This window comes from Ovis canadensis, chromosome 13 (genome assembly GCF_042477335.2).
Source record: "Ovis canadensis isolate MfBH-ARS-UI-01 breed Bighorn chromosome 13, ARS-UI_OviCan_v2, whole genome shotgun sequence".
In the NCBI taxonomy this organism is placed as follows: domain Eukaryota; kingdom Metazoa; phylum Chordata; class Mammalia; order Artiodactyla; family Bovidae; genus Ovis; species Ovis canadensis.
Genome location: NC_091257.1, coordinates 19,005,158 through 19,030,737, shown reverse-complemented (window position 1 = coordinate 19,030,737; position 25,580 = coordinate 19,005,158). Strand labels below are relative to the sequence as shown.

Genomic DNA, 25,580 nt, shown 5'->3' with positions numbered 1-25,580 from the left:
AGATTGAAGGCAGAAGAAGGGGATGACAGAGGATGAGATGGTTGGACGGCATCACAGACTCAATGGATGTGAGTTTGAGCAAGCTTTGGGAGATGGTGAAGGACAGGGAAGCCTGGCGTGCTGCAATCCATGGGGTCGCAAAGAGTCAGACATGACTGAGTGACTGAAAAATAATGAACGGCAACCTCAGAAAGGCTGGACCACTGAGGGCTCAAACCCCTTAGGAAGGAAGGTGTCAGTCACCTTGCCAAGTAAAGAGTCCTGATCAGCTGAATTATGGGCAAAAGACAAAGGGAATATGAAATAAAATTACAAGAAGGAAGATATAACACCAACCATTTATTTCATGTAACTGACCACAGATGTTAGAACGGTAGCATCTTCCTAAACTGTCTTCCTTGCTACACCACGTATATATTTACATATTAAGTAAGTTTTTTGGGTTTTTATTCAAGGTATGTTGGCAATAGTTAGCTTCATCATTTAGCCAATAAATAAACCAATATGGGTTCTGAATGATGGGAAAGAGGAATAAACATCACACAGAAATCTCGGGTGTGGAGCTCGGATGTGAGACGTGGCTTCTCTTTCTTGGAGGAGGTACTGAGCATATTTCACCTGTAGTTGGGAGAGCTGTGTTCTTGCAAAAGCTTGTCATTGCTCGGAAGTTTATGGAAGAAGGAAGCCAACAGGAAACCTTCAGTGGACCTCGCTAACTCGTTTCCACCCTCCCAAAACTTCTGACCATCTTCCCTGGGCTTTGGTAACTTCCCACACTTTGTTAAGTCCCACTTTTCCAAGGTAAAAACACAGAAGCACCCCAGGCTCCCTGGTTCGCCGGTGACCGGGATGCAGCCATGGGCCCTTTGGTGAGCTCCGAGGAGGACAGTGCCATGGCCACGGGCCAGGCTGCCATGCTCCTGCAGGCTCAGTCCTGAGCTTCACAGATGGCAGCTGAAAGGGCTCATGTGCCAAGGCCATCCTCCGCCATCTTTTTAAAAAATAAGATCCTTTCTTTCCTTATTTTTTATATTTGGCTGTGTTGCTTGGGTCTTAGCTGCAGCCCTCGGGGTCTCTCACTGTGGCCTGCAGGATTCTCTCCAGCTGTGGCTTGCGGGCTTCAGTTGCCCTGTGGGATGTGGGATCTTCGTTGCCCAGCAAGGGATGGAACCTGTGGCCTGCGCTGATGGGTGGATTCTTAGCCACTGGAACCACCGGGGAAGCTCCACCCCGCATCCCGAGGCTGAGGCTGTGCTGCCTTGTGCAGCTTCAGAGCCAGGCCGCCTGGCTCTCCCACAGGCAGATCCTGTGAACCACCTATAATGTCTTTACCCAACAGCTTTTCCACTGAAGAGCCAGACTAGTGCCAGCTAGTCTCAAGGAGAAATGAAATTAAATAAAGCCTATCCCTGGTGGCTCAGAAGGTAAAGCACCTGCCTGCAATGTGGGAGACCCGGGTTCGATCCCTGGGTTGGGAATGGCAACACACTCCAGCACTCTTGCCTGGAGAATCTCATGGACAGAAGAGCCTGGCAGGCCACAGTCCATGGGGTTGCAGAGTCAGACACGACAGAGCGACTTCAGTTTCACTTTTCTTTTCACAAGGCAACTGAGGTTCCTGAGCACAAAAGTCTCTAAGCTGAAGATGATCACACTTGTGTTTTCAAAAGGTCACTTTAGAAGCACTTTGGAAGCGAGATGTGGATAGGCTGAAAGGGGAATCAGGAGGCTGTGGTAGAGATTCAAGAGCGGATTAAGTAGGGCCTTGACCCGGAATGACACTGAGAACAAGTGAGAAATTTGAAAAAGGTGAATGACCCAGTACAAAGGTAAGCACTGGCTGCAAACACACAGCTCAGTCAGCGAACACATAAAGACAGAAAGATAAAAATCAAAGGGCAAGAGCAAGACATTTTTGTACTTTTATTTTTGGCCTGTCAGACTGGCAAAAATTAAAAATACTGGTAACACCCAATATTGGCAAGGCCAAGAGGAAAAATATTAATGAGGTAGAGTTGACAGAAATTGACAGTTAAGTCTTAAAAAAAAAAAAAAAACTTTCTTCCAACATTAATTTTACTAAATCAATTGAAGTTATTCCAGGTGACTTAAGAAGGATGACGCTGTTGGCAAATGTCTACGCTATGCTCTTTGCTGACTGAGTTTTTGTCAGCAGTCTCTGTATTCCTCAGTATTTTATGATTAAGGAAATGGCCTCAAAGTAATTTATGTTAGTTTTTAATAAGGATAACTTAGAGCATGAAACGCCTGCTGACTTCAGTCCACCCAGTATCACATATTAAGTGTCTACCCCAGGATGAAGCACAATATCATTACTCAGATCTGGAAATAAGAAAGGTAAGAAAGTCACGCGCATGAGAGAAGACAGCCAGTTTACACAAAAGTGAAAACCACACAACTTTCACCCAAGCCACCAAGACAGTAAGAGCAACTCTGTTTTCAGGGCACATGAGGCACCGAACGGAACACTGAGGAGGAAACAGGCAAGGCTTTCCTTCCGGCTCGGGGCTCTGAAAGTGCTTTTGGAAAAAGGCATTTAAAGTAAGACTAGGGAGCAGCCGAGTGATGCTGATAATAAACAGTCTGCATGGGCGCATCACCGTGTGTGCCCACTTCATCCTGGCAGGCGTACCTGGCTCAGGAGATGATAAGCCTTGGCCCCCTGTGGAAGGCAGTCTTGGGGAGATGGGTGGACAGCGCTCTGACCTTTAGAAATGAGCAGTTTGCAATGAGGTGAAGCAGAGTTATCTGTTTCTACTCTTGAGTTAAGCAGCATGGAAATTTGAAGGAAAAAAAAAAAAAGAGGCTGTGGGGTGACAATCCCTCAATCTTTACCACCAAAGAGAGGGAGAAATGAAATCACAGGTAAAATGATTACATTACAGTCATAATACAGTGGCCAAGGTTATAAAGCGCTGTGAGCAAGGAAGATGGGAAACTGAGGGAGACTTTGGAGAAATGTTTGAGCTAGGTCTTAAAAGCTGGGTAACAGAAGCTTTCCGGACAAAAGAGAAACCTGAAAATGTAAAGGCACAGAGGTGTCAAGAACGCAGGTTTGCAGGAAATAGAAAAGGGAGCTGTGGGAGGAGACAGGGCAGGAGAGGTGAGCTGCAGCAGGCTTGGCCTTCCTGGGAAGAGGAGAGCTACATCCATGCATGTAACTTGTCACCTGGACAAACAGCTCTTAAGAACCAGAAAATGTGCTATGGATTATTAAAGAGGCAGAACCTGTTTTCAGGCGACTGACCCATTTGCAGAGATGAACATGAATCAAATGGTGTGAACCAAAGCTCAGGGTGCTGGCGGGCCTGGAACCTGGGGACTGTGGACAAGCATACGCTTCCCTACAGGAGGACCTGGAGTGGAGAGTGCAAGGAGGCAGAGGGACAGGGAGGGCCCGCGCCGGCACAGGCCCCCGGGGTGAGTGCCAGAGAGGGATCAAGGTCGCTGCGCTGCAGCACGGAAGAAGGAGCGGTCGGCACAAGATGAGGCTAGTGAGGTGGTCACCTCAGAGTACCAGCCTTCACCCTGGAGCCCAGGGGCAAGCCTGAAGGGCTTTGTTCGCAAGATGAGGCTGTAACGTGAAGAGAAGGCCTTACCCTAACTCGGGTGCTGACCGCAGGGGGTGCATCAGCCGGCGTGGACGCAGGGGCACCAGCAAGGGGGCCGCTGGCGGCGTCCAGTGTCCAGCAAGGTGGGGTCGAGGACCGGCTGGAGGCAGCAGAAAGGGGACCAGATAAGGTGGGGGCTGCAGAAGGCAAGCTCAGAGGTCATCTGTCCCCAGAAGCAGAAAGAAGGAAGATGGGCTGTCACGCTGAGGTGACTTTCCAAGAGGGATACTTCGCACAGCTTTTCCACCCCAGAGTGAGCAGCACACTGTTGCATCAGCAGCCCCTGCCTCCCTCCAGCCATCAACCACACGACTAATCCCCGACAGGGAAGCCTGGCATTCATCCCACAAATGTGCCTCAGAGGTTCCAGAAGGCAAAAAGGCTTCGCGTTTGTAGTTGTATGTTAAATAAACCAAGCCAGAGGCAAATTACTTGCAATATATATATCACACAAAGTATGAATATCCTTAATTAATGAGTTCTTACAAACCAATAAAAGTATGAACATGAAACAGAAATATTAGGATTTCCCTGGTGGTGCAGGGGACGTGGGCTTGAGCCCTGGCTGGGGAACTAAGATCCCACATGCCAAGGAGCAACTAGGTCCAACTGCTGAGCCCACACGCCACAGCTCAGGTCTGTGCACCACGAGGGAAACTGCACGTGATGCAGCGGCGACCCTTCACGCTGCAGCTGAGCCCTGACACAGCCAACTAAACAGACAGACAGACAGACAGAAATATTATAAAGAAATTGAAGTGTGCAAATGTCTAGACCATCAGGATGCCCACTGTACCACTGTTTACAACAGCGAAAGTACTAGATTCAACCTAAATGTCCCAGTGATAAATTAGACTGTGGACACTTGATGGACTTCTATGTAGTTATTAAAAATAGTAACATGGACCTCAAGTGGCCAAAACAAGCCTTGAAAAATGGTAACAAAGTTGGAAGAGTCACATTTTTCAATTTCAAAACTTACTACAAAGCTATGGTAATCAAAGCAGTGTGGTACTGGCATAAAGACAGACATACACCCCAGTGGAATAGAAGAGAGAGCCCGGAAATAAGCTCTTGTAACTGTGGTCAAATCATTTTCAATAGTGATGCAAAGGCCACCCGCTGGGGCAAAGGACAGGTTTTTCAGCAAATGGCACTGGGAAAACTGGATAGTGAAAGAACAAAGTCAGACCCTGAACTTAAACCACATAAAAGATTAACTCAAAATGAATCAAAGGCCTAATGTAAGAGCAGTCCACAAAACTCTTAGAAGAAAAAAACAGGGAAAATCTCCGTGACATTGAATCTAGCAATGATTTCATGGATGTGACATGACCGGGTTACGTTAAAATTAAAAATGCTTTTGTGTCAAAGGACATTATAAAGATGATGAAAAGGCTTTGTATTCTCCATTTCTCTCGGTATGGGAGAAAATATTTGCAAATCATATCTGATAAGAGATTAATATCCAGAAAATATAAAGAATTCCTATAACAACCTAATTAAATACTGGGCCAACAGACAATTCTCCAAAGATACACAAATAGTTAATATACACATGTAAGGAAGGTCAGTATGACTAATTATTAAAGAAATGCATGGCACTGAAACATGTATACTATCATGTGGGAAACGAATCGCAAGTCTGTGTCCGATGCAGGATGCAGCATGCTTGGGGCTCGTACACAGGGATGACCCAGAGAGATGCTGTGGGGAGGGAGGTGGGGGGGGGGGGGTTCATGTTTGGGAACGCATGTACACCCATGGTGGATTCGTGTCAATGTGTGGCAGAACCAATACAGTATTGTAAAGTAAAATAAAGTAAAAATAAAAATAAAAATAAAATAAAATAAAGAAATGCAAACCAAAGCCAGAATGTGACATCGCTTCTCATCTATTAAATTTTGAAAATGGTGACACGTGTTTTAAAGGACTTCTATAGGGGCTTCTCTGGTGGCTCAGTGATAAAGCATCCGCCCGCCAGTGCAAGAGACACGGGTTCAACCCCTGGTCCAGGAGGATCCCACGTGTCACAGAGCAACCACACCCAGTACGCCACAACTACCAAGCCCGCGTGTGTGCTGGAGCCGGGGGACCGCAGCTACTGAGCTCACGTGCCCGGAGCCGAGGCTCTGCAGCAGGAAAGACTCCACAATGAGGCCTGTGCAGTGCTCCAGAGGGGAGCCCACCGGCCACCAGGGGAAAGCCCGCATGACACCCGGGGCTCAGCCCAGCCAAAAATGAATCAAGGACTTTTACATTATGTTAGATGGGAAAAACAAATTACAAAATTGTGTGTAGAGTAAGATTACTTTTCTGTTTTTAGCAAACTTCTTGCCCACATGAGCCCAAGAAAGGCTCTGGGTTTCATCCTGAGGTGAGAACACCGTGAGCTCCCCGCCTGGGAGAGAGGCTGGGAGAGCGAGCAGTTAGCGCTTCCCTGAGGAGGAGAGACCAGGGCAGGGACCGCCTGAGAGTCGGTGCTGAGCAAGCCACGACCGCGGTGGGGCTGGGCTCTCGGAACTCTCTCTGCTCCTTCTCCTTCTGTCTCAGTCACGAAAGGCCACTCACCATGTCTGCTGCAGCTTTTCTCAAGACTTCAACTATTCCCAAGCAAAATGCCACAAAGCGTCATCTAATACAATATTGTTCGGACTGAAAATTCTATTTGTTTGAGGCTTTCTGTTGAATAAACTTCATCTGTCTCCTTACCAGTTGTGCCCAAGTACACGATGCAGACTGAGTCTGAGTTTAAAGGGGAGGATGTTCACCGTTCTTTCCCTAAAGAGCTATTGCATTAGCATAATCTAGCACAGCAACGCAGCCCTGACCTCGGAGGATTAACTCGGGTTGACTGTATTTGCGCGACAGAGTGCCATGCGCTAACTTAAAAAGTTTACAGAACACAGCGATAACGGAGTGGACAGAACACCGGGCTGAGGGGTCAGGCTCTGCACTTGTCACCCCAGTCCTCCTCCACTGAAAGTGAAAAGGTGAACGTGAAGTCACTCAGTCTGTCCAACTTTTTGCGACCCCATGGACTGTAGCCTGCCAGACTCCTCCATCCATGGGATTTCCCAGGGAAGAATACTGGAGTGGGTTGCCATTTCCTTCTCCAGGAGATCTTCCGGACCCAGGGACTGAACCTGGGTCTCCCACACTATAGGCAGACACGTCACTGTCTGAGCCACCAGGGTAGTCCTTCATTGAACATATCCCCAAATCTCTGCATCAGGCATGGCCTAAGTGTCAGGGGTGGGGAGAAGGGAGGGGAAGATGCCAGATACAGGAGATGATCTTGGTCCTCAAGAAGATGACATTTTATTCAGGCAACCCCCTTAATCTCACAACCCTCTGCTTCTTCACCCATAACTCAAAGATATTACCATTCTCAGGGTAACAGGGTGTTAGGGTAAGGGGTTAGGATATTCCAGCTTCAGTGCCCTTGGCATTTGGGGGGGCACTGCCTGGTTGGGGGGGGCACTGCCCTGTATACTGTAGGATATTTAGTGGCATTCCTGGCCCCTACTCACCAGGGGCCAACAGCTATCTATCATGGCTCCCACCCCAGTTATGACAATCCAGACTGTGACGGACATTACCAAATGTCCCCTGAGGCAGAACCACCCCCAGCTGAGAACCTCTGAGATGGTGACATATATGAAAGCATTTAGAAAAGCATGAAGCCCCAAATCAAGTATTACTGCAAATCTATTTGCAAGACTACTTGTCAAAAAAAATCCTTTAAAGAATTTATAGTTTCCTTAGGAATGTTGTGTTTTCTATTTTTATATACTTTGCCTACCATTAAAAGCCCTTTAGGGCTTCTTGATTAATTTTCTTTACCCAAACAAAGCATCTTCATTAGGCTATATTTTTAAAATGTATCACTATACAGCAACACAACTCTGACTCTGACAGTCACAGTCAAACATAATTGCCATCTCTACAAAGCAGAAATTTTACCCGAAATCAAAGTAGTTCGTGCCTACCTTTTAAGGACAAGGGATTGGATCTTGTGAATTCTGTATCTGATGGCCTGTGCTGTTTACGAACTTGTAAGTACTCCTTCACTCTTGAATCGATGGTTTCTTTTAACAGTAAACAGACTTCCTAAAGTAAATTTAAAAAATTACATATAACTTTCTAATTTAATGCAGTGCAAAAAAAGTCAGTATGCATATGAAAAAGCCAAAACTGAACACTTCATTCTGTTTGCTTTTTAGTTTAGCTATGAATAAAGACATTTACATATGTTCATGGATAACGCTGCAGACTTAAATCTGCCACTAAGCTTTGCTTGAAACCATGATGCTGGCTTACTCTGTGACCTAAGAAATATATTTTGCCCCTCTTCATTTCTCTCTGCCTCAGTTTCATATTTCCAAAAGGAAGGTAAAAACATCAATGTAAAAATCAGGGCAAGGAGGTGAGAAAATCAGAGAGGGAAAGGCTGTTTTCATGTAAATATCAACCAATGGGATTATGACAAGTATACGACAGAACAGAGCCAACTTTGGCTACGAGTGGGAGCCCCAGAGATGGGCCCACTGGGCAAGGACTGCAGACTGGGAGGAGTCAAAGAGCCAGGGCACAGTCAGAGGGAGCCCCAGCCAGTCAGGAGGGGCAGTGCCCTGAGGTTTCGTGCTGGGACCCATGGCACAGCGCCACCAGATTTTCTGATTTAAGAGGAACTAGAGACAGTGATTTTTACACAAAAATTTCCTACTTTTAAAACTTGGTTCAAAAAAACTTTAATATCTAACCACTATAACTGATTAGTTTCTGGGGTTTACAAATCTACTGAAAAGCAACAGCACGGATGGTAAGTTGAACAGAGAACTGGAAATCAAGAGTCTGATTTTCTTCCATAGGCTTGTTGATGATATCGTATAAGCTTCTGTGAAAACTGCTCTCTATTCACCTATTCACAGTAAAAAATAATTTAACTTCTTATATTGCACAAAAGTAAATTTTTATTAGGCAACAGAAAAACATGGTTTTAATTGAATGTCAATATCCCAAATTTCTGGAGCTACTGTTTTGAACATATCAGTGTTATTTATAAAAGAGAAAAATAAAACTTAAAGCCTAACTGTATAATGGGATGACCCTGCTCACATTAGCTATACTATCAGAAAAATGTAATCTGATGTAGGGAAAGGGAAAATAAAATTGCTCCCAAATCTAAATTTCTTAATGCAGATTAAGAACTGGTGTGTAAGGACGGACAATTCTGGTTCAGTTCCCAAGGACTCTGCAGAAGGTTCAGAGTTTCCAGGTCACTTCAAACCTGTTTCACTGGTTTCTCATGATGCCATCTCAGGTTGATCTCTTAGAATCCTCATAAATTAAAACGAGGACAGAGCTGTAAGCTGCTTTGAAGGGCAACGAGAGACAAGCTTTTCTTTTGTTGCAAATACACGTACTCCTCAAACAGTATAGAAAACACCTGACTTAATTCACAAACAGAGTTTCTCGATAAAATACAAACTCTGGTCTTCTTCCTGATCTCATTTTGCAGCCCAAAGATGCAATGCCTTGTGGAATACAGAGGTATTCATTTACAGTTGAAGGTTTTGGCATTGTTCGTGCAACAGAAAGGCAGCCTTGCTCATACTGTTGTTTTAACAATTAAAGAATTTTGCTTCACATGCAGGGTTCAACGATGACTGAGCTAGAAAATATGTGAAAGACATACATGGAAACAAGGATTGTTAAAATTTGGCCATAAATGCCCTATAAGGCTAGAACTAAAAATAGGAGGACAAAAACAAAGCCAAGGCCCATATACACAAACTCTCTCCCTGTAGTTATGGGGCTTTCCTTCCACGAGTCAGGTTTGACAAATGGGAAGGTGGATCGTGTGTGCTGTGTCGAGGTACCCTAGTAACTGACCACAGCACACTTGGCAAAGCACTGTTCTCTTCAGAACCAGGGCAAGACAAGGAAAGACAAATTCCCATCTAAACTCGAGGGGCAGCAGGAAGACCAATCAGTGAGCAAGAGAGAGGTGTACCCAACATCTCCAGGCTACCAGGGGTTCCTTTGTGCTTCCCAGGTTTACAAGGGGAACAGCCTGAGTTCAACTGTTTGGGTTACAAAGACTACTCAGGCTGGACTCAAACATGTGTTTAATACATGTGATGAGATCCTTTTCTGAAAAGGAACAGGATATTCTTAAGACTTTCACTACTCAAAGTGACTGTTAAAATGCAATCAAACTGACTGCTCATGAAATCCCAATCTTGAGATGATCTAATAATTTAAAAAACATAAAAGGCCTGGGACACTGAACATAGGCTAAAGTCATATCCTCAACTAGCTTTTCTCTTCTCTTAAACACACACACATTATCCCAGATCCATTTTAATGTCAGCGGGCATATTTTGAAGAAACAGCGTGAAGTAGAAGCCACAGAGCGTCTCCTTGGCTTTTCGCGGAGAGCCCGCTCACGGCCTGCAGTGGAGGCCCCATTGCGCTCTGAGTCCCTTCACGAAGGCACGCCCTGTGGCCCCAACACCAGCACAGGTAGGGCAGTGCAGCTGCCTGTGGCACCCTGGAAAATTCTGGCCTCATGCTTTGGCTGGGAAGTGAGTCACCTACTCACAGATTTATTGTAAAGCCTTCCAAATCAACTGACTCTTGGCAAAACTGACAGCATGTCAACACAAAAGGTCTAAAGCCGAGGAGGCAGAGTTGGGAGAGAATGGAGGAAAATCTGGGCCTGGAATGGTGGATTCTAGGATGCTGCCAACGTAAGTCACACTTTTTGGGTGAGGCCGTCTTGGGTGCATACTGGTCACTTTAGGAGGATGAATTAACTGTTTTGAATCATGGGGACATGTGTTGAGAAGCCAAAGGTTGGAATGACATGAAGGCAGACTGGAGGAGCAGGCGATGGCCTATTAAACACGGAGTCCTGCAGAGCATGGCCCAGCGCTATTCACCTGAATGATGATGTCAACGTCTCAGGCCACCAGTGTGATAAATCCCATCACACAGAACCCTGGGCCTTTTTGCTCCCAGTTTGAGGTCGCTGGGTATCCTTAGCAAAGTTAGGACAACAGTTCCATCGCTCAGTCATGTCTGACTCTTTGTGACCCCATGACCCGCAGCACGCCAGGCCTCCCTGTCCATCACCAACTCCTGGAGTCCACCCAAACCCATGTCCATTGAGTCGGTGATGCCATCCAACCACCCGATCCTCTGTCGTTCCCTTCTCCTGCCCTCAATCTTTCCAGCATCAGGGTCTTTTCAAATGAGTCAGCTCTCCGCACCAGGTGGCCAAAGTACTGGAGTTTCAGCTTTAGCATCAGGCCTTTCAATGAACACCTAGGACTGATCTCCTTTAGGATGGACTGGTTGGATCTCCTTGCAGTCCAAGGGACTCTCAAGAGTTTTCTCCAACACCACGGTTTAAAAGCATCAATTCTTCAGCACTCAGCTTTCTTTGTAGTCCAACTCTCACATCTATACATGACCATTGGAAAAACCATAGCGTTGACTAGATGGACCTTTGTTGGCAAAGTAATGTCTCTGTTCTTCAATATGCTATCTAGCTTGGTCATAACTTTCCTTCCAAGGAGTAAGCGTCTTTTAATTTCATGGCTGCAATCACCATCTGCAGTGATTTTGGAGCCCCCCAAAATAGACTCTGACACTATTTCCACTGTTTCCCCATCTATTTCCCATGAAGTGATGGGACCAGATGCCATGATCTTCGTTTTCTGAATGTTGAGCTTTAAGCCAACTTTTTCACTCTCCTCTTTCACTTTCATCAAGAGGCTCTTTAGTTCTTCTTCACTTTCTGCCATAAGGGTGGTGTCATCTGCATATCTGAGGTTATTGATATTTCTCCTGGCAACCTTGATTTCAGCTTCTGCTTCCTCCAGCCCAGCATTTCTCATGATGTACTCTGCATATAAGTTAAATAAGCAGGGTGACAATATACAGCCTTGACGTACTCCTTTTCCTATCTGGAACCAGTCTGTTGTTCCATTTCCAGTTCCAATGTTGCTTCCTGACCTGCATAGAGGTTTCTCAAGGGGCAGGTCAGGTGGTCTGGTATTCCCATCTCTTTCAGAATTGTCCACAGTTTATTGTGATCCACATAGCCAAAGGCTTTGGCATAGTCAATAAAGCAGAAATAGATGTTTTTCTGGAACTCTCTTGCTTTTTCCATGATCCAGTGGATGTTGGCAATTTGATCTCTGGTTCCTCTGCCTTTTCTAAAACCAGCTTGAACATCTGGAAGTTCACGGTTCACGTATTGCTAAAGCCTGGCTTGGAGAATTTTGAGCATTACTTTACTAGCGTGTGAGATGAGTGCAGTTGTGTGGCAGTTTGAGCATTCTTCGGCATTACCTTTCTTTGAGATTGGAATGAAAACTGACCTTTTCTCGTCCTGTGGCCAAGGCTGAGTTTTCCAAATTTGCTGGCATATTGAGCGCAACACTTACACAGCATCATCTTTTAGGATTTGAAAGAGCTCAGCTGGAATTCCATCACCTCCACTAGCTTTGTTCATAGTGATGCATCCTAAGGCCTACTTGACTTCGCATTCCAGAATGTATGGCTCTAGGTGAGTGTGAGTGATCACACCTTCGTGATTATCTGTGTCATGAAGATCTGTTTTGTATAGTTCTTCTGTGTATTCTTTCCACCTCTTCTTAATATCTTCTGCTTCTGTTAGGTCCATACCATTTCTGTCCTTTATTGAGCCCATCTTTGCATGAAATGTTCCCTTGGTATCTCTAATTTTCTTGAAGAGATCTCTAGTCTTTCCCATTCTATTGTTTTCTTCTATTTCTTTGCACTGATCGCTGAGGAAGGCTTTCTTATCTCTCATTGCTATTCTTTGGAACTCTGCATTCAGATGCTTATATCTTTCCTTTTCTCCTTTGCTTTTCACCTCTCTCCTTTTCACAGCTATTTGTAAGGTCTCCTTAGACAGCCATTTTGCTTTTTTGCATTTCTTTTTCTTGGGGATGGTCTTGATCCCTGTCTCCTGTACAATATTATGAACCTCCGTCCATAGTTCATCAGGCACTCTGTCTATCAGATCTAGTCCCTTAAATCTATTTCTCATTTCCACTGTATAGTCATAAGGGATTTGATTAGGTCATACCTGAATGGTCTAGTGGTTTTCCCCACTTTCTTAAATTTAAGTCTGAATTTGGCAACAAGGAGTTCATGATCTGAGCCACAGTCCGCTCCCAGTCTTGTTTTTGTTGACTGTATAGAGCTTCTCCATGTTTGGCTGCAAAGGATATAATCAGTCTGATTTCGGTGTTGACCATCCGGTGATGTCCATGTGTAGAATCTTCTCTTGTGTTGTTGGAAGAGGGTGTTTCCTATGACCAGTGCGTTCTCTTGGCAAAACTCTATTAGCCTTTGCGCTGCTTTATTCTGTACTCCAACGCCAAATTTGCCTAATTTGCCTGTTACTCCAGGTGTTTCTTGACTTCGTACTTTTGCATTCCAGTCCCCTATAATGAAAAGGACATCCTTTTGGGGTATTAGTTCTAGAAGGTCTTCTAGGTCTTCATAGAACTGTTCAACTTCAGCTTTTTCAGTGTTACTGGTTGGGGCATAGACTTGGATTACCATGATATTGAATGGTTGGCCTTGGAAATGAACAGAGATTAACAACGTACTAATAATATTATCCTTTGACTGAAAATATATTACTTATAAATTTTCTTTCGGGAGATTTCTAGTTATCTCCAAAAGCTGACTGAAAACAGTTATCACAGTTAAGGGGTAAAAAAGTGGTACCCAAAAGTACCACCATCACTCGTTTTTTCTCCATATACCACCTTGTAATAAAATTTATTTCCAGCTCTAAAAAGCCACTGTGACCAACAAATATCATGGAAGATTCCGAAGGCTGTTACATTTGTAAAGTTACGTAAAAGCCACAGGCTCACGATGCTGCTCGCTCGTAAGGAGGGGTCTGGAGAAGGAAGCCAAGCGTGAGATGAGAGCTGGAGGCCCCTTCTGCCTTTGCCACAGCAGCGCTTGGTGGGACCTCAGAAATGAGAGCTAGGAGGGACTCAGCCAGGGTCTGGGAGAACCCCTCAGCCACAGAGGAGGCGGCTGAGGTTCGAGCAGGTCCAACACCACAATCCTGTCATACAATCGTTTTACTGACTGACCACCTGCTTAGCAACTGGCCACTGTAAGAGGAGGGCTGCTGTCACCCATCCCTATACTTTTCCTAAGGATCATGTGGCATAGGAGAAGATTTCAGACAGCTGACCAAGCCAGCCTGTGTCAACCCCACACCTGCTCCAGGGGCTCGGTCCATCCATTACGACCAGTGAGGATTACAATCCCTGCTTACCTGGAAAAGTCACTTTAACTTCTTCTTCTTCTTCGTCATCGTTTTTTTTTTTTTTAATACAAAGAACCCTTTCCCTCAAACAAAGAGGTGGGGAATTTCTGGCTTAAATACTAGAGTGGCAAATGAAATATATGAAATAGATGGATGTGTCAGTTTCTGAAGGAACAACAACAGAAAAGGCAGGTGTATGTCTGTTGTGGGAAAGACAACTTTTCTTCAAGGATTAAATAGCACTCAAGATTTACTGTCCATTAATAAAAATGAAAGCTGGAAAAAAAGCTAATGTTCCTTTTAAGAGCAGCTCCTGTATTTAAAATAGTGAAAAGTTTTAAGGACCTACTGTATAGCACAGCGAACTAACTATATTCAATATCAAGTAATAATCTACAACGGAAAAGAATCTGAAAAGAATATACGTCTCTGTGTGTGTGTGTACAACTGAATCACTTCTTGTACACCTGAAACATGGTAAATCAACGACATTTCAATTTAAAAAAATAGTGAAAAGTTTCCTGGTACCTCTTTCTTCTGTTCAGAAAACCAGCTAGTATCTTTGCTTGAACCTTGCGGCAATACATGAAGATCCACCAGGACAGCAAAGTTCCCACACTGAAAGACATTAATGAAAGACTTAGCTCACACCCAGTGAACAATGAGAGAAAAGCTCACAAATTCCTATGTGGTTGCTCATGATGAAATAGCAACAAAGTTCACTGCTGGACAAAAACGTTAATACAGGGTATGGTAAAACTCATAACTTGTTGCTTTTTGCAATTTTAGTATTTATTATAGAAATGGGGAGAAATTTAATTTTAATCAGGACAGGAAAGAGAAAAAACCTATCTCTGCACTATAAGTTGACAGAGGATGCCCAGAAATTCAGCAGTTAACACTGAGAAGATTTAAAAAAGGTCAGTGCTAGGTAGGCTCCAGAAAAGGAGTCTGGTAGACACATACAGGGAAATTCTTTCTTCCAGGTGGGACAGAGCAGACAGAAGTAACTGCATTTTCAGACCAACAAAAGGATTGGCTGGGACTGTACATCTTGGAATAGAAATAGAAGCATGGACGGATGAAAATGGGCAAGGCAGATGCTGAATGACAGTATCAAAACTAAGTTTCATTAAAATATGTCTTGAAACTGTATAAAATCAGCCTTTATTTTTCTATAGGCTAGTGCTATCTAGTACTGTGGAAGAAATGAAAACATCTCTATCTGCACTGGTAAATAGGGAAGAAAATAGCCTCATGTGTTACTGAGAGTTTGAAATGTGGCTTCTGTTGACTGAGAAGCTGAATTTTTAATTTTACCTAATTTCAATCTAATTTAAAAAGCCACAGAACCAGTAGCTCTGCGGCATGGCTACAGACCCTATAAAAAGATGTAGCTTCATAAAACCTCACACTATGTGAATAAAGTAACTTGAGAATCTCAAGATAAATGGATGAACTAAACTAACTTAGAAAAGTATTGTTGGTTGGTTTATGGCCAGCAGGGAAATTCAATTTTGTAGCCCTTTGGCAAAAGTTTTTTTTTTTTCTTTTTAAATTCTGTGCTATAATTCAATGGTGGAAAAAAATATTTACAGCAAATAGTGAGAATATGAGACAAAATATGGAAAAAAAAAACCCCGCAACATGACACCTACCTCACACCATAAAAAGAAACTGATTTGAGATGAATCACAGACCTAAACATTAAAAAAAAAAAAAATACCATCTATCTTCCCAACCTTGGGGTAGGAAAAGATTTCTTAGACAAGACTCAGAAAGTATTAAATATATATAAAAAAATCACTACCTAAAAACTTTGGTTCATCAAATGACATCATTAATAAAATAGATATGTATGTCACAGACTGGGAGAAAATATTCATAAATGCATATGAATGAGATAAAGGACTGGTGCCCAAAATATGTAAAAACTACTCCTACAAATTGATGTTAAAAAAACAACTCAAGTTTGAACAGATACTTCATGACAAAGATAAACAACTGGTGAATAAGCACATGGAAAAGTGTCCAACATTATCATTCATCAAGTAAATGCAAATTAACACTCACTACCAAGTGGCACAACTACATTCCTAACACAGTGCCAGCAGGGATAAAGACTGGCGCGTGTCACACGTAGGTTAGGATGGGAGCGACCCACACTCACACACTGCTTGCTAGTGGAAACGGAAAATGGATCAACCACCTTGGCAAATGTTTGTCTGCTCCCTATAGTTAAACAAATTTATTTACCATCTGAGCCAGCAATTTTACGTCAGGTATTCATCTGCAAGACATGAAAATGTGCACACGGAGGCATGTATACAAATGTGCATGAAAGTTTTAATTTCGAGAGTCGAAATGGAAGACAACCCAGAAGTCTCTCACCAGGAGAATATATTAATACAAATTGTGATATATTTCAAAGCACTGACCGGCTCAACATGGAATGATCTCAGTAACACAGCGCTGAGCAAAGTGAGGCTAAAATGAGAACTGTATGGCTCCATTTATATGAAGTCCTAGGAAAACAAGTTTAAATCCATGGTCAAAATAATCAGCACAGTGACTGCCTGGGCAGAGACTGACTGGTGTGGTGGGGATGGGATTGTTCTGTCTTGTGACACAAGTAAAATCAGTTCATTTCACTGCACACATCAATAATACACCATTTTAAAAATACTGTGTAAAGATACATTCAAGTTTGTTGACAGTTACTTTAAATGCAAATATTATGTCCCTGAAAATGTGTGGGAATAAGTGAACTTTGGTCTGGGTCATAAATCGTGAAGTAAGATAAAAGATGGTCTCCCGCAATGTCAAACAGCACAGTGTTACCCACAGAATTACAGTTTAATGGCTTGCAATCAGCATTTTAAGGAAACAGAAATGGGATAAAAGCTATCAGTGTGTCACATGGTAAAGTTAAGTCTTGTTTTGTGAAACTTAAGTATGAGTGTACTGAGTTATGATATAAAGCCTAATTTTTACTGTGGGCTGTGGTCAAAAAGGTTTGAAAACCATATCCAAATATGTTCTTTTAAATGTTTCTTCTCTGTTATCAATCTAACCTTTAAGGAATATGCTGCCACCCGGTGGAGGTAGCATGCCACAACCGCAGGATCTCAGCTGGGGGCTATTAACCTTCACGCGACGTAGACCTCCTGGGTCGCGGCAAAGCTGATGAAACCTGCCCAGAAGAATGTTTTTAATGCTTGGAGACACAGTGCACATAACTAAACAGAAAACCAATTACACTGAAGTACAGTTATTCACGTTTTGAAAATTTGTGATACAGCAATGGATATACTTGCTCAATAAAGCACTGGCTATTACTATACTTTGGTCACCTGACACAGAGCCGACTCATGGGAAAAACACCCTGATGCTGGGAAAGATTGGGGGCAGGAGGAGAAGGGGACGACAGAGGATGAGACGGTTGGATGGCATCACCGACTCAATGGACTTAGGTCTGAGTAAACTCTGGGAGTTGGTGAAGGACGGGGAGGCCTGGCGTGCTGCAGTCCATGGGGTCGCAAAGAGTCGGACACAACCTAGCGACTGAACAGTAACAATCTATAAATCCAAAGCAGTGACGAACACATGATATTTTCAGATATCTGCCACAATTATAATATAATATGGGAAGAGCTGTGATTCCTAATGGTAACAGATACCACTAATACTACCGTCTTCTGAAAACTTCATTCATAATAAAAACAAAATTTATTAGAACTCAGTCAAAATAAGGATGTAACTTTTCTCCCATGGAAGCTCAGTGCCCTCTGAATCCTCTCATGGGCTGCCGGGGCTCCAGAGACCCCAGAACAAGAGCCCCTCCAAAGAGGGCAGACGTGCCTCACACATTCTACCCGGTCTCCTGTGAGCGTTCCGCCCGACTGCTCCATCAAGCTAAGTTCTCTGCTATCCCTTTGTCATCAGCAAGGATGATTTTCCAAAAAAAAAAAAAAAAAAAAGCGATGGTTTTATACACTGGAATATTACACAGCCATTAAAAAGAATGAGATAATGCCATCTGCAGCAACATGGATGGACCTGGAGAGTGCCATGCCGAGTGAAGTGAGTCAGACAGGGAAGGAGGACTATCATGAGATCCTTTATATGCGGAATCTAAAAAGAAATGATGCAAATAAGCTCACAAAACAGAGACGCACAGTCTTAGAGAAGGATCTTAAGGGTACCAGGGGATGGGGGTGAGGGATAGTCAGGGAGTTTGGGACAGACATGTGCACACTGTGATATTTAGAATGGCTAACTAACAAGGACCCACTGTATAGCACACAGAACTTTGCTCAATGTTATGTGGCAGCCTGGATGGAGAGGCGTTTGGGGGAGAATGAAGATATGTATATGTCTGGCTGAGTCTCTTTGCTGCTCACCTGAAATTATCACAACATTCTTAATTGAGTATACCCCAATACAAAATAAAACATTAAAAAAAAAGTGATGTTTCAACAACCTGATCTGATACTATGTAGTATCTTTCTAAAAAGAGCTGAATATAAAGGTCCAATTTGGTATTTTTTTCATCATTTGTGAAGGCTTCCCTGATAGCTCAGTTGGTAAAGAATCCACCTGCAATACAGGTGCCCCCAGTTCGATCCCTGGGTTGGGAAGATCCCTTGGAGAAGGGAAAGGCTACCCACTCCAGTATTCTGGCCTGGAGAATTCCAAGGACTATACAGTCCATGGGGTCGAAAACAGCTGGACATGACTGAGTGACTTTCACTTTCATTTTTCATTTCATCATTTGTAGCTCTGATCACAAATAAGCTATGTGTACATACACACTGCTATACAGACACATACACTGCTGTATTTAAAACAGATAACCAACAAGGACCTACTGCAGAGCACAGGGAACTCCGCTCAATATCCTGTGATAACCTAATTGGGAAAAGAATTTGAAAATGAACAGATACATAGTTGTATAACTGGATCACTTTGCTGTACGTCTGAAACTAACAAAACATTGTTAATGCTGGAGTGCTAACCACACTCCAATATAAAACAAAAATAAAAAATAAGCTAGTCTGTTTGCTTATAAGCAGCCTGACCAGAATGTCTTAAAAAAAAAAAATCACTGACTCTCAGTTTGGTACTTAAACCTTCCTGAGCTTTCTGCCAGACCCCGCCTCCCTGCTCCCACAGAGGGGTGCAGCCAGCCTTCTGAGTTCTCCAGTGAGAACTCTCTGCAGTCCCCACACTAATCACAGGTATTCTGCCTTTATGAAGTCCCTGCTCTCAAAGCTTTGCTTCTTTTCTCCCATGAGTAAACAGCAGTGAAAAGGGGAAAAAATCAGGAAAGCCAGCTCTGACGGCAGCCAGCAGCGAGGCCTCCAGCCCTCCCCTCCATGCTTAGCGCCTGCTTCTCCTCTCACCAGCTCTTCTGCGTGGAGCACCAGTGGCTCTCAGAGTCCTCCACACAGGCCACTCTCTCTCTCAGCCCAGTGGCTGTAGAGAGAGGAAGCGCTGCATCCTGGCTTGGGCTGGGAGTCAGCCAGCCCAGGGCCGGTCCAGCTTCCTCTCTCCTCCGCCCAGAGGTTTCGGCCAAAACCCTGGGAGTCACCCCTCACTCCTTCCTTCCCCTCAGCCTGCAACATCGGCCACCACGCCTGGCTGGTTCTGCTTCTTCAAGAGTTAAATACTGCCCCCACCCCCCCACCCCCGGCTCCTCGCTCACGTCATCTCCCACTTGGAGCATCAGGCCCACTTCTCAGAGACTCAGCCGCCAGCAGAGCCACACCCGCCATGCAGAGGCCCGAGCTCTGCTAAGGCCCCATCCTCACCGTCTCCCGCGGCTCCTGGGCACGTGCTCTTTGCTTCCAAAGCAGTGGTGCTCCTGTGCTCAGTGGGCCCCTGCACGTCCCTGAAGGAGTGTGTCCACCCCTTTGGAACTTTTCTGAAGGGTTCACCCCTTCCTCCTCTGGATCAGTGATGTTTCCTGCTTATTTCTGCATGAAGTGGCTGCTCCACCAAGGGGCCTCCGGTGCCAGACTGGCAGCTCCTGGGTGGAGACAGTGACCACACCTCTGTCCCTCTGCAACCCCTGGGGTCAGCACAGTGCTGGCTCAGAGTGAATGCTTACTGTGTAGAGGCAGGGAGGGAGGGAGAGAGGGAGAGGGAGGGAGAGGGAGATGGAGGGAGAAGGGCACCCGAGCTCTGAGTTTAGGGCAAAGCACAGCCTCATGTGCTAACTGGGGACTCCCCACTCCAAGGCCAGGGTCATTCAGACAGCCCCAGACACTGATGTGTCAGAGAATCACTTTCTCCCTCCTTATTCTGGAGTGGTGAAAACTATGTCATCACCAGCGACAACCGCTCATTTTCCATCTTTTGGAAAAAGGGAATTCAAGGATCCTCAGATTACCTCACCCCAAACTCACTGCCAACCAAGTATGTTGGTGATTTTTCCTATCTCTTGCCTAAGAATTTCAGAGCCGAAACTTAATGAGTACCAAGGCTTCCTCCTCCGGATCAGAGAAATCTTATCCTCTAATTTTACAATGAAGTGTAAAATGAAAGTGAGGATGCTAACATTTCTCATTCATGCTGGTATCTCAGATACAGGTTCAGAATTCTGAGATGCGTGGAAGGCTCCCCACGTTCTCTCATTCATTCATTCATTATTCATTCCCGCCTGGGGTGGGGGGTTCAGGGTAAGCCCTGCAGGAGGTGTTACCACAGCGCACACCCCAGCGTAAGCTCTGCAGGAGATGGGACCACAGCGCACACCCCTGGACCAGAGCGAGTTCTCAACTCTGCCCGAGGGAGGCCAGGGTGGAGGGGAGGCATCACAGCCGCGTGGTGGAGAAAGCCCCAGAGAGCCTGGGGTGCTCTGGGGACACTCGAGTCTCATTATGTGGACACAGGGCAGGTCAGCAGTTGAGGCCACAGGGCAGGAGGGCTCAGCACACGGAGGAGCCGCAGACGTGCCCTGAGGGGCAAGGAGACGCAAGGCTGGAGGCAGAAGTGCCCAGGGCCAGGCTTCCAGTTTCAAAGCCACCACAAAACCCTAATGAGTGGGAGGTGGGAGCTGATGGGGAGGCTCAAGAGGCAGGGGCTGTGTGTGTACCCATGGCGGATTCATGTTGCTATGTGGCAGAGATTAACACAGTACTGTAACACAATTTAATTAAAAGTTAAAAATTTATAAAAAAGGAAAAAAAAAAACCCAAACAGTCCACACACACACATATATACATATATACATATATATATATATATATATATATATATACACACATACATACTATATATATACAAAACCCTAATGAAAGTCAGCAGAAGGCAGCCCTGGGAGAGGAGGGGTGGCGTGAGGACACTCGGAAGACAGTCAGGAGCTGCAGCTGGGTACGGGGAGGGAGGGCAAGGGTGGGCGTGTAGGCAGGTCCAGCCATTCCCCTGGGGCACCTCCTACATGAGCTGTGTCCCATGTCACTGGCATCATACACCCACCTGGAATGAAGGATCTGAGGCAGCTTGGCTTACCAAGGCAAAGATTTAAACATTTTATGTCAAAGGTCAAGACATAAAATGAAGCCAGCGACAGGTGTGATAGGTCTGAACAACTCTGCTCTCTCTGCACCAGTTACCAACATGAGAAATAAGAGGCCCATCAGAAGCTGTAAGACAGCTTCGGTACTGAGGTTAACCCAATCCATCCTGATACGCAATCCAGAAAGACGTTTCTCCTAAAGGCCTTCATAAAAGCACACGGGAATTGTCTTCCCAGAGCATCAACTTTATTACAAGACTTCAACAAAATATTACATACATTCATATCAAGACAAACCACATAGAGCACAAAACTAAAAAGTCCATGACTTCTCAAGAAAAAGCAGTCTAAAACTCTCCCTTTAATTCACAGTATTCTATGTAAAGCTCGCCTCTGAGCAGTGAAGGAACGGGACTGTCGCTCACACTTTTCGAGGTAATGAAGTGGAGTCGGGGAAGGCAAAAGTGAAGTCTAAGATCAAACAGGCGTGAAGTCACAGCCCCAGGGGTCAGATCCAGAGGCGCCGGATTCCAGAGTCCCCCGCATTCGCTGCTTTGAAGGAATCCCCCCTGGTGAAGGCCCCTTGGGACTCACTTCTCGACCCCTTTGCGGGGGCCCCTTTAGAGTCACCTGGCCTGGAACCTCCTCCATTATACTGGCCCCCTTTTCCTCGAGTGCCGAGCTGACCTGTAACACCCAGCCGGGCCGCACTTGGCAGGGTATCTGAAGGCTCTGAATGGGACCATGCAGCTCTCTCCTGGGCTGGAGGCAGGCTCAGAGTTCGGCTCCTGCGGCTGGGGAGCAGGCATCCTGTCGGACGAGGGGGCAGCTTGGAGGCTACGGCCCTGCCACGGAGGGCCTGGAGCAAGCGGGGCCGGGGCAAAGGGGGTGGAGAGGGCACCATGACACCCTGAGCCCAAGATGGGTGGGGTGGCAGGCAGGACGCTGACAGCCCCGCCAGAGAGCTCAAGGTGAAGAAAAGCCAAGGCAAGTATTTTGGCCATTTAACCCCCTGGGCCTGATCCTTATTCACTCACGCACTCTGGAAGCCCCAGCTTGGAGTTTACATTTAAGAGGAGAAACCAGCACCCCTTTAGGAGGGTGTATACCAGGGGTCTCGGCGAGGCAGTTTAGGGGGCGACGGAGGAGACCGTCTCCCGGAGCAGACACTTCCTGGGGGGGAAACAAGCCGGCAACCACAGCAGCCTCGATTTGCCGAGCACCTGTGGGGTGCCAGGTCCCGGGTCCAGCCCCGTGGTGCAGCCCTGCATTAACTGTGACACGCGGGAGAGGCACAGACATCGCCACTCAGCGTTCTGGAGACACCAAGGAGCCTGAGAGCTCGCTCTCTTTCCAAAGATCCCTGGTGATCAGGGCTGAGTTTTGTTTGGTATGGGGCCTGGCCAACCGGGCAGTACTTGCCAGGCCAGGCGCGAGGAACATTCTAGAATCTTAGGCACAGAATTAGCCAGGGTGAAGTCAGGGGCCCAGCACACAGAGACAGCCTGGAGAGAGGCCTCTGCTGACAAACAAGAGGATGGCCGGCACCGGGACTCCAAGACCGCCAGCTCCTCCGACCACAGCCTGGTTTAGGAGGGCTGCCCCAGCTCCCCTCTCTCTGGGTGTCAGTTTCCCCCTTTATAAAAGGACATAACTGGGTCTCCTTCAAGGTGCCATATACTCTCAGGTCCCATCTCCTGCTGGTATTTGGGTTTACAACCTGTTTGGACCCTGCTGGCCCACACTGTGCCTGCTCCCGTAAAGGCTTCCCAAAGAGCCACCCTAGGTCTGGCACCTGATGCTGTCTCCGCTGGTTCTCGCAGGTCCCCCAAGCACAGCAGGCAAACCCCTTGCCGCTCTGGAACAGACAACAGGAGAGCGTGGGATCCACTTCGTCTTGGCAATGAGTCTTGTGGCTAGACATCACGGTAAAAACCACAGGACACGGAGCAGCTCAGTGGAGTCAGCTGAGACAAAAACAGCAGCAACCCAGGAGCTCTTGCCCCCCGAGCGCTGTCTGGCCAGATTTAGGCGAGAACGGGCTCTTCTCTGCTGCCACAGTATGTTACTTGTGCTTCTGTCGTGGGACTCGTCACAGGCTGTCCACGCAGGACCGCCTGCCTCCCCGCTCCCGGGGCTGACTCGGGAGCAGCGCCCTCCCGTTACCTTTGGGTTGTCAATGCCTAGTACCAAGTCTAGCACCCAGATGGCAGGGAAGAGTGTTTGCTCAATAAATTTAAAAACTACATCAGTGATGAAAAGCACTTAAGTGTCTGCCTTGCTCTCTTGCTAGGAGGAACTACCACCTCTCACCTACATCCCGTCCCAAGAACAGCATCAAGTTGTGTTTATAACTCAGGGTGCCTCCTACGTGAACAGAAAGCTGTCACCCTAGAAAACAGGTAGACGTGCCCACCACTCCACGCCAGAAGATCAGGGTTCCACCTTCTGATGAAACCCTGGGTCGACTACACGAATTCAGACCCATTAGAGGGAATGCACCCAGGGCTTCCTCGGTTGTGAATGGATGGCTGGTCCCTTGAAGTTTTTCCTGGTGGAGAGGGATGCAGGGCAGGGTGTCACTTGTCTGACATGGAAAGGGATCAGCAGGGGAGCGAGAGTGTCTCTCCTGTTTGGTTTCTGCTGCAGGGCATCTGACTACCGGTCAGGGATGTAGGCCTTCCCAGTCACAGGTTTGTTTTTCTTAACAGATTTATTGCCATGGTGGGGAAGAGGCTGCACATGGGCAGGGAGCAAATCACACAGGAGTGAGGAAAGAAGACGGCAGAAGAACAGAGCTAAGGTCTGCGACGGCAGCTTCAAAAAGGAGGAGGAAACAGAGCCAGGGGCTGGTGTCCTTCGGGAGGTCGTCTCTGGTCTCCTCCAGAGAAAGGGTTTGGGGGCCTTACCTAAAGTGCTCACACAGTGCTTCACAGTCTCCGTGGACAAGATCTGAGAAGGGGAGCAAAGTGCTGCTCAGAAGAAAGCAGCCAACAAAGTGTTGTGACGAAGCCTGGCTTAAGTTTCACAGATGCTCTGGAACCTTTACGGAGCATCTGAGGCCGAATCACAGCCTCTACAATCCATCACTGTATGAAGAGTGCAGCGAGAAACACACCCTCAGCCGCTCCCTTGGAAAGGTAAGAACTGACTTCATTTCTTTAAACACCAACCTCAACGATTTTTCATTTTCAGTGTAACCCTGAGGCCACCATTCCTAGGAAACCAGCCTGCACCGCGTACAGAGCCTATAAGCAGTGAGCAACAGGGTGATGAGGGGCAGCATGGGCCTGGCACAGGCCCCTGCCTGCACCTCAGACCCCGGGGAAAGGCCCTCAGGGCACAGCAGGACAGTAACGGAAGATGCTTTACAGGGCTGTGCTGAGGACTAAATGAGAGCATCCCGGCACAAGACTTCAGCACAGTGCTAGCCATCCAAAGGGCTCAAGAAATATGGGTTATTTTGTTTTGTTTCTCTCCAAAGGTAGAATCTGCTTCCAACTCCAGAGTATTTTAAATGAAGTCTTAATTGTCAGTTTCAAAAGAGTTACAAACAGCCTGGGCAAGGTTTCCATCTATTCCTATTAAAAGCTAATAAATGCCTCATAATCCCTTTATAAACTGACCACACGCTGCTTCTCAGAAGAACAGATTGCTCGTAATCACACCAGGTTACACTGAACCCTCTTCTCACGTATTTCTGCAATGGAGAGCATGAAATGAAAAGATATTGTGACAGAAATCATTCTGTACTTGCTTTAGGGAACTTATCTTGAGAGGGTCTTAAGTGGCTAGAAAAACAAGCACCGTTCAGTTTTAGCAGCATTTCAGCTGGTGAGAAGCTTGCTCAGGACTACTTATGGCCAACCACCTAGTCAGCTGAAAACCAAAAGTGGTGAACACCGGGGTGCTGGAGCCTCAAATTCTTCTTATAGCTTTACCCAGTCTGTGTCATCAAGAAGCTTTGGATCCTGTTGAGGTTTGACAGAAAACAACAAAATTCTGTAAAGCAATTATCCTTCAATTAAAAAAATAAATTTTTTAAAAAAGCTTTGGAATATGAATTTCAATGTGAGCCTTAAAAATT

General features: G+C 45.9%; 1 protein-coding gene across 7 annotated transcripts in view; it reads right to left on the bottom strand.

The window, feature by feature from the left end:
• Positions 1 to 25,580, bottom strand: part of SLX4IP (SLX4 interacting protein) — a 210,919-nt gene that overhangs the window by 53,879 nt on the left and 131,460 nt on the right. For 4 of the 7 annotated variants that reach the window (XM_069547082.1, XM_069547084.1, XM_069547081.1 and 1 more), the window contains 2 exons: positions 14,500 to 14,589; positions 7,625 to 7,745 (listed from right to left, as the gene is read on the bottom strand). In XM_069547082.1, coding sequence (XP_069403183.1) covers positions 7,625 to 7,745; positions 14,500 to 14,589 — 211 coding nt within the window. The remainder of the gene's footprint in view (positions 1 to 7,624; positions 7,746 to 14,499; positions 14,590 to 25,580) is intronic. The other 3 variants (XM_069547086.1, XM_069547087.1, XM_069547085.1) reach the window with 1 other exon arrangement.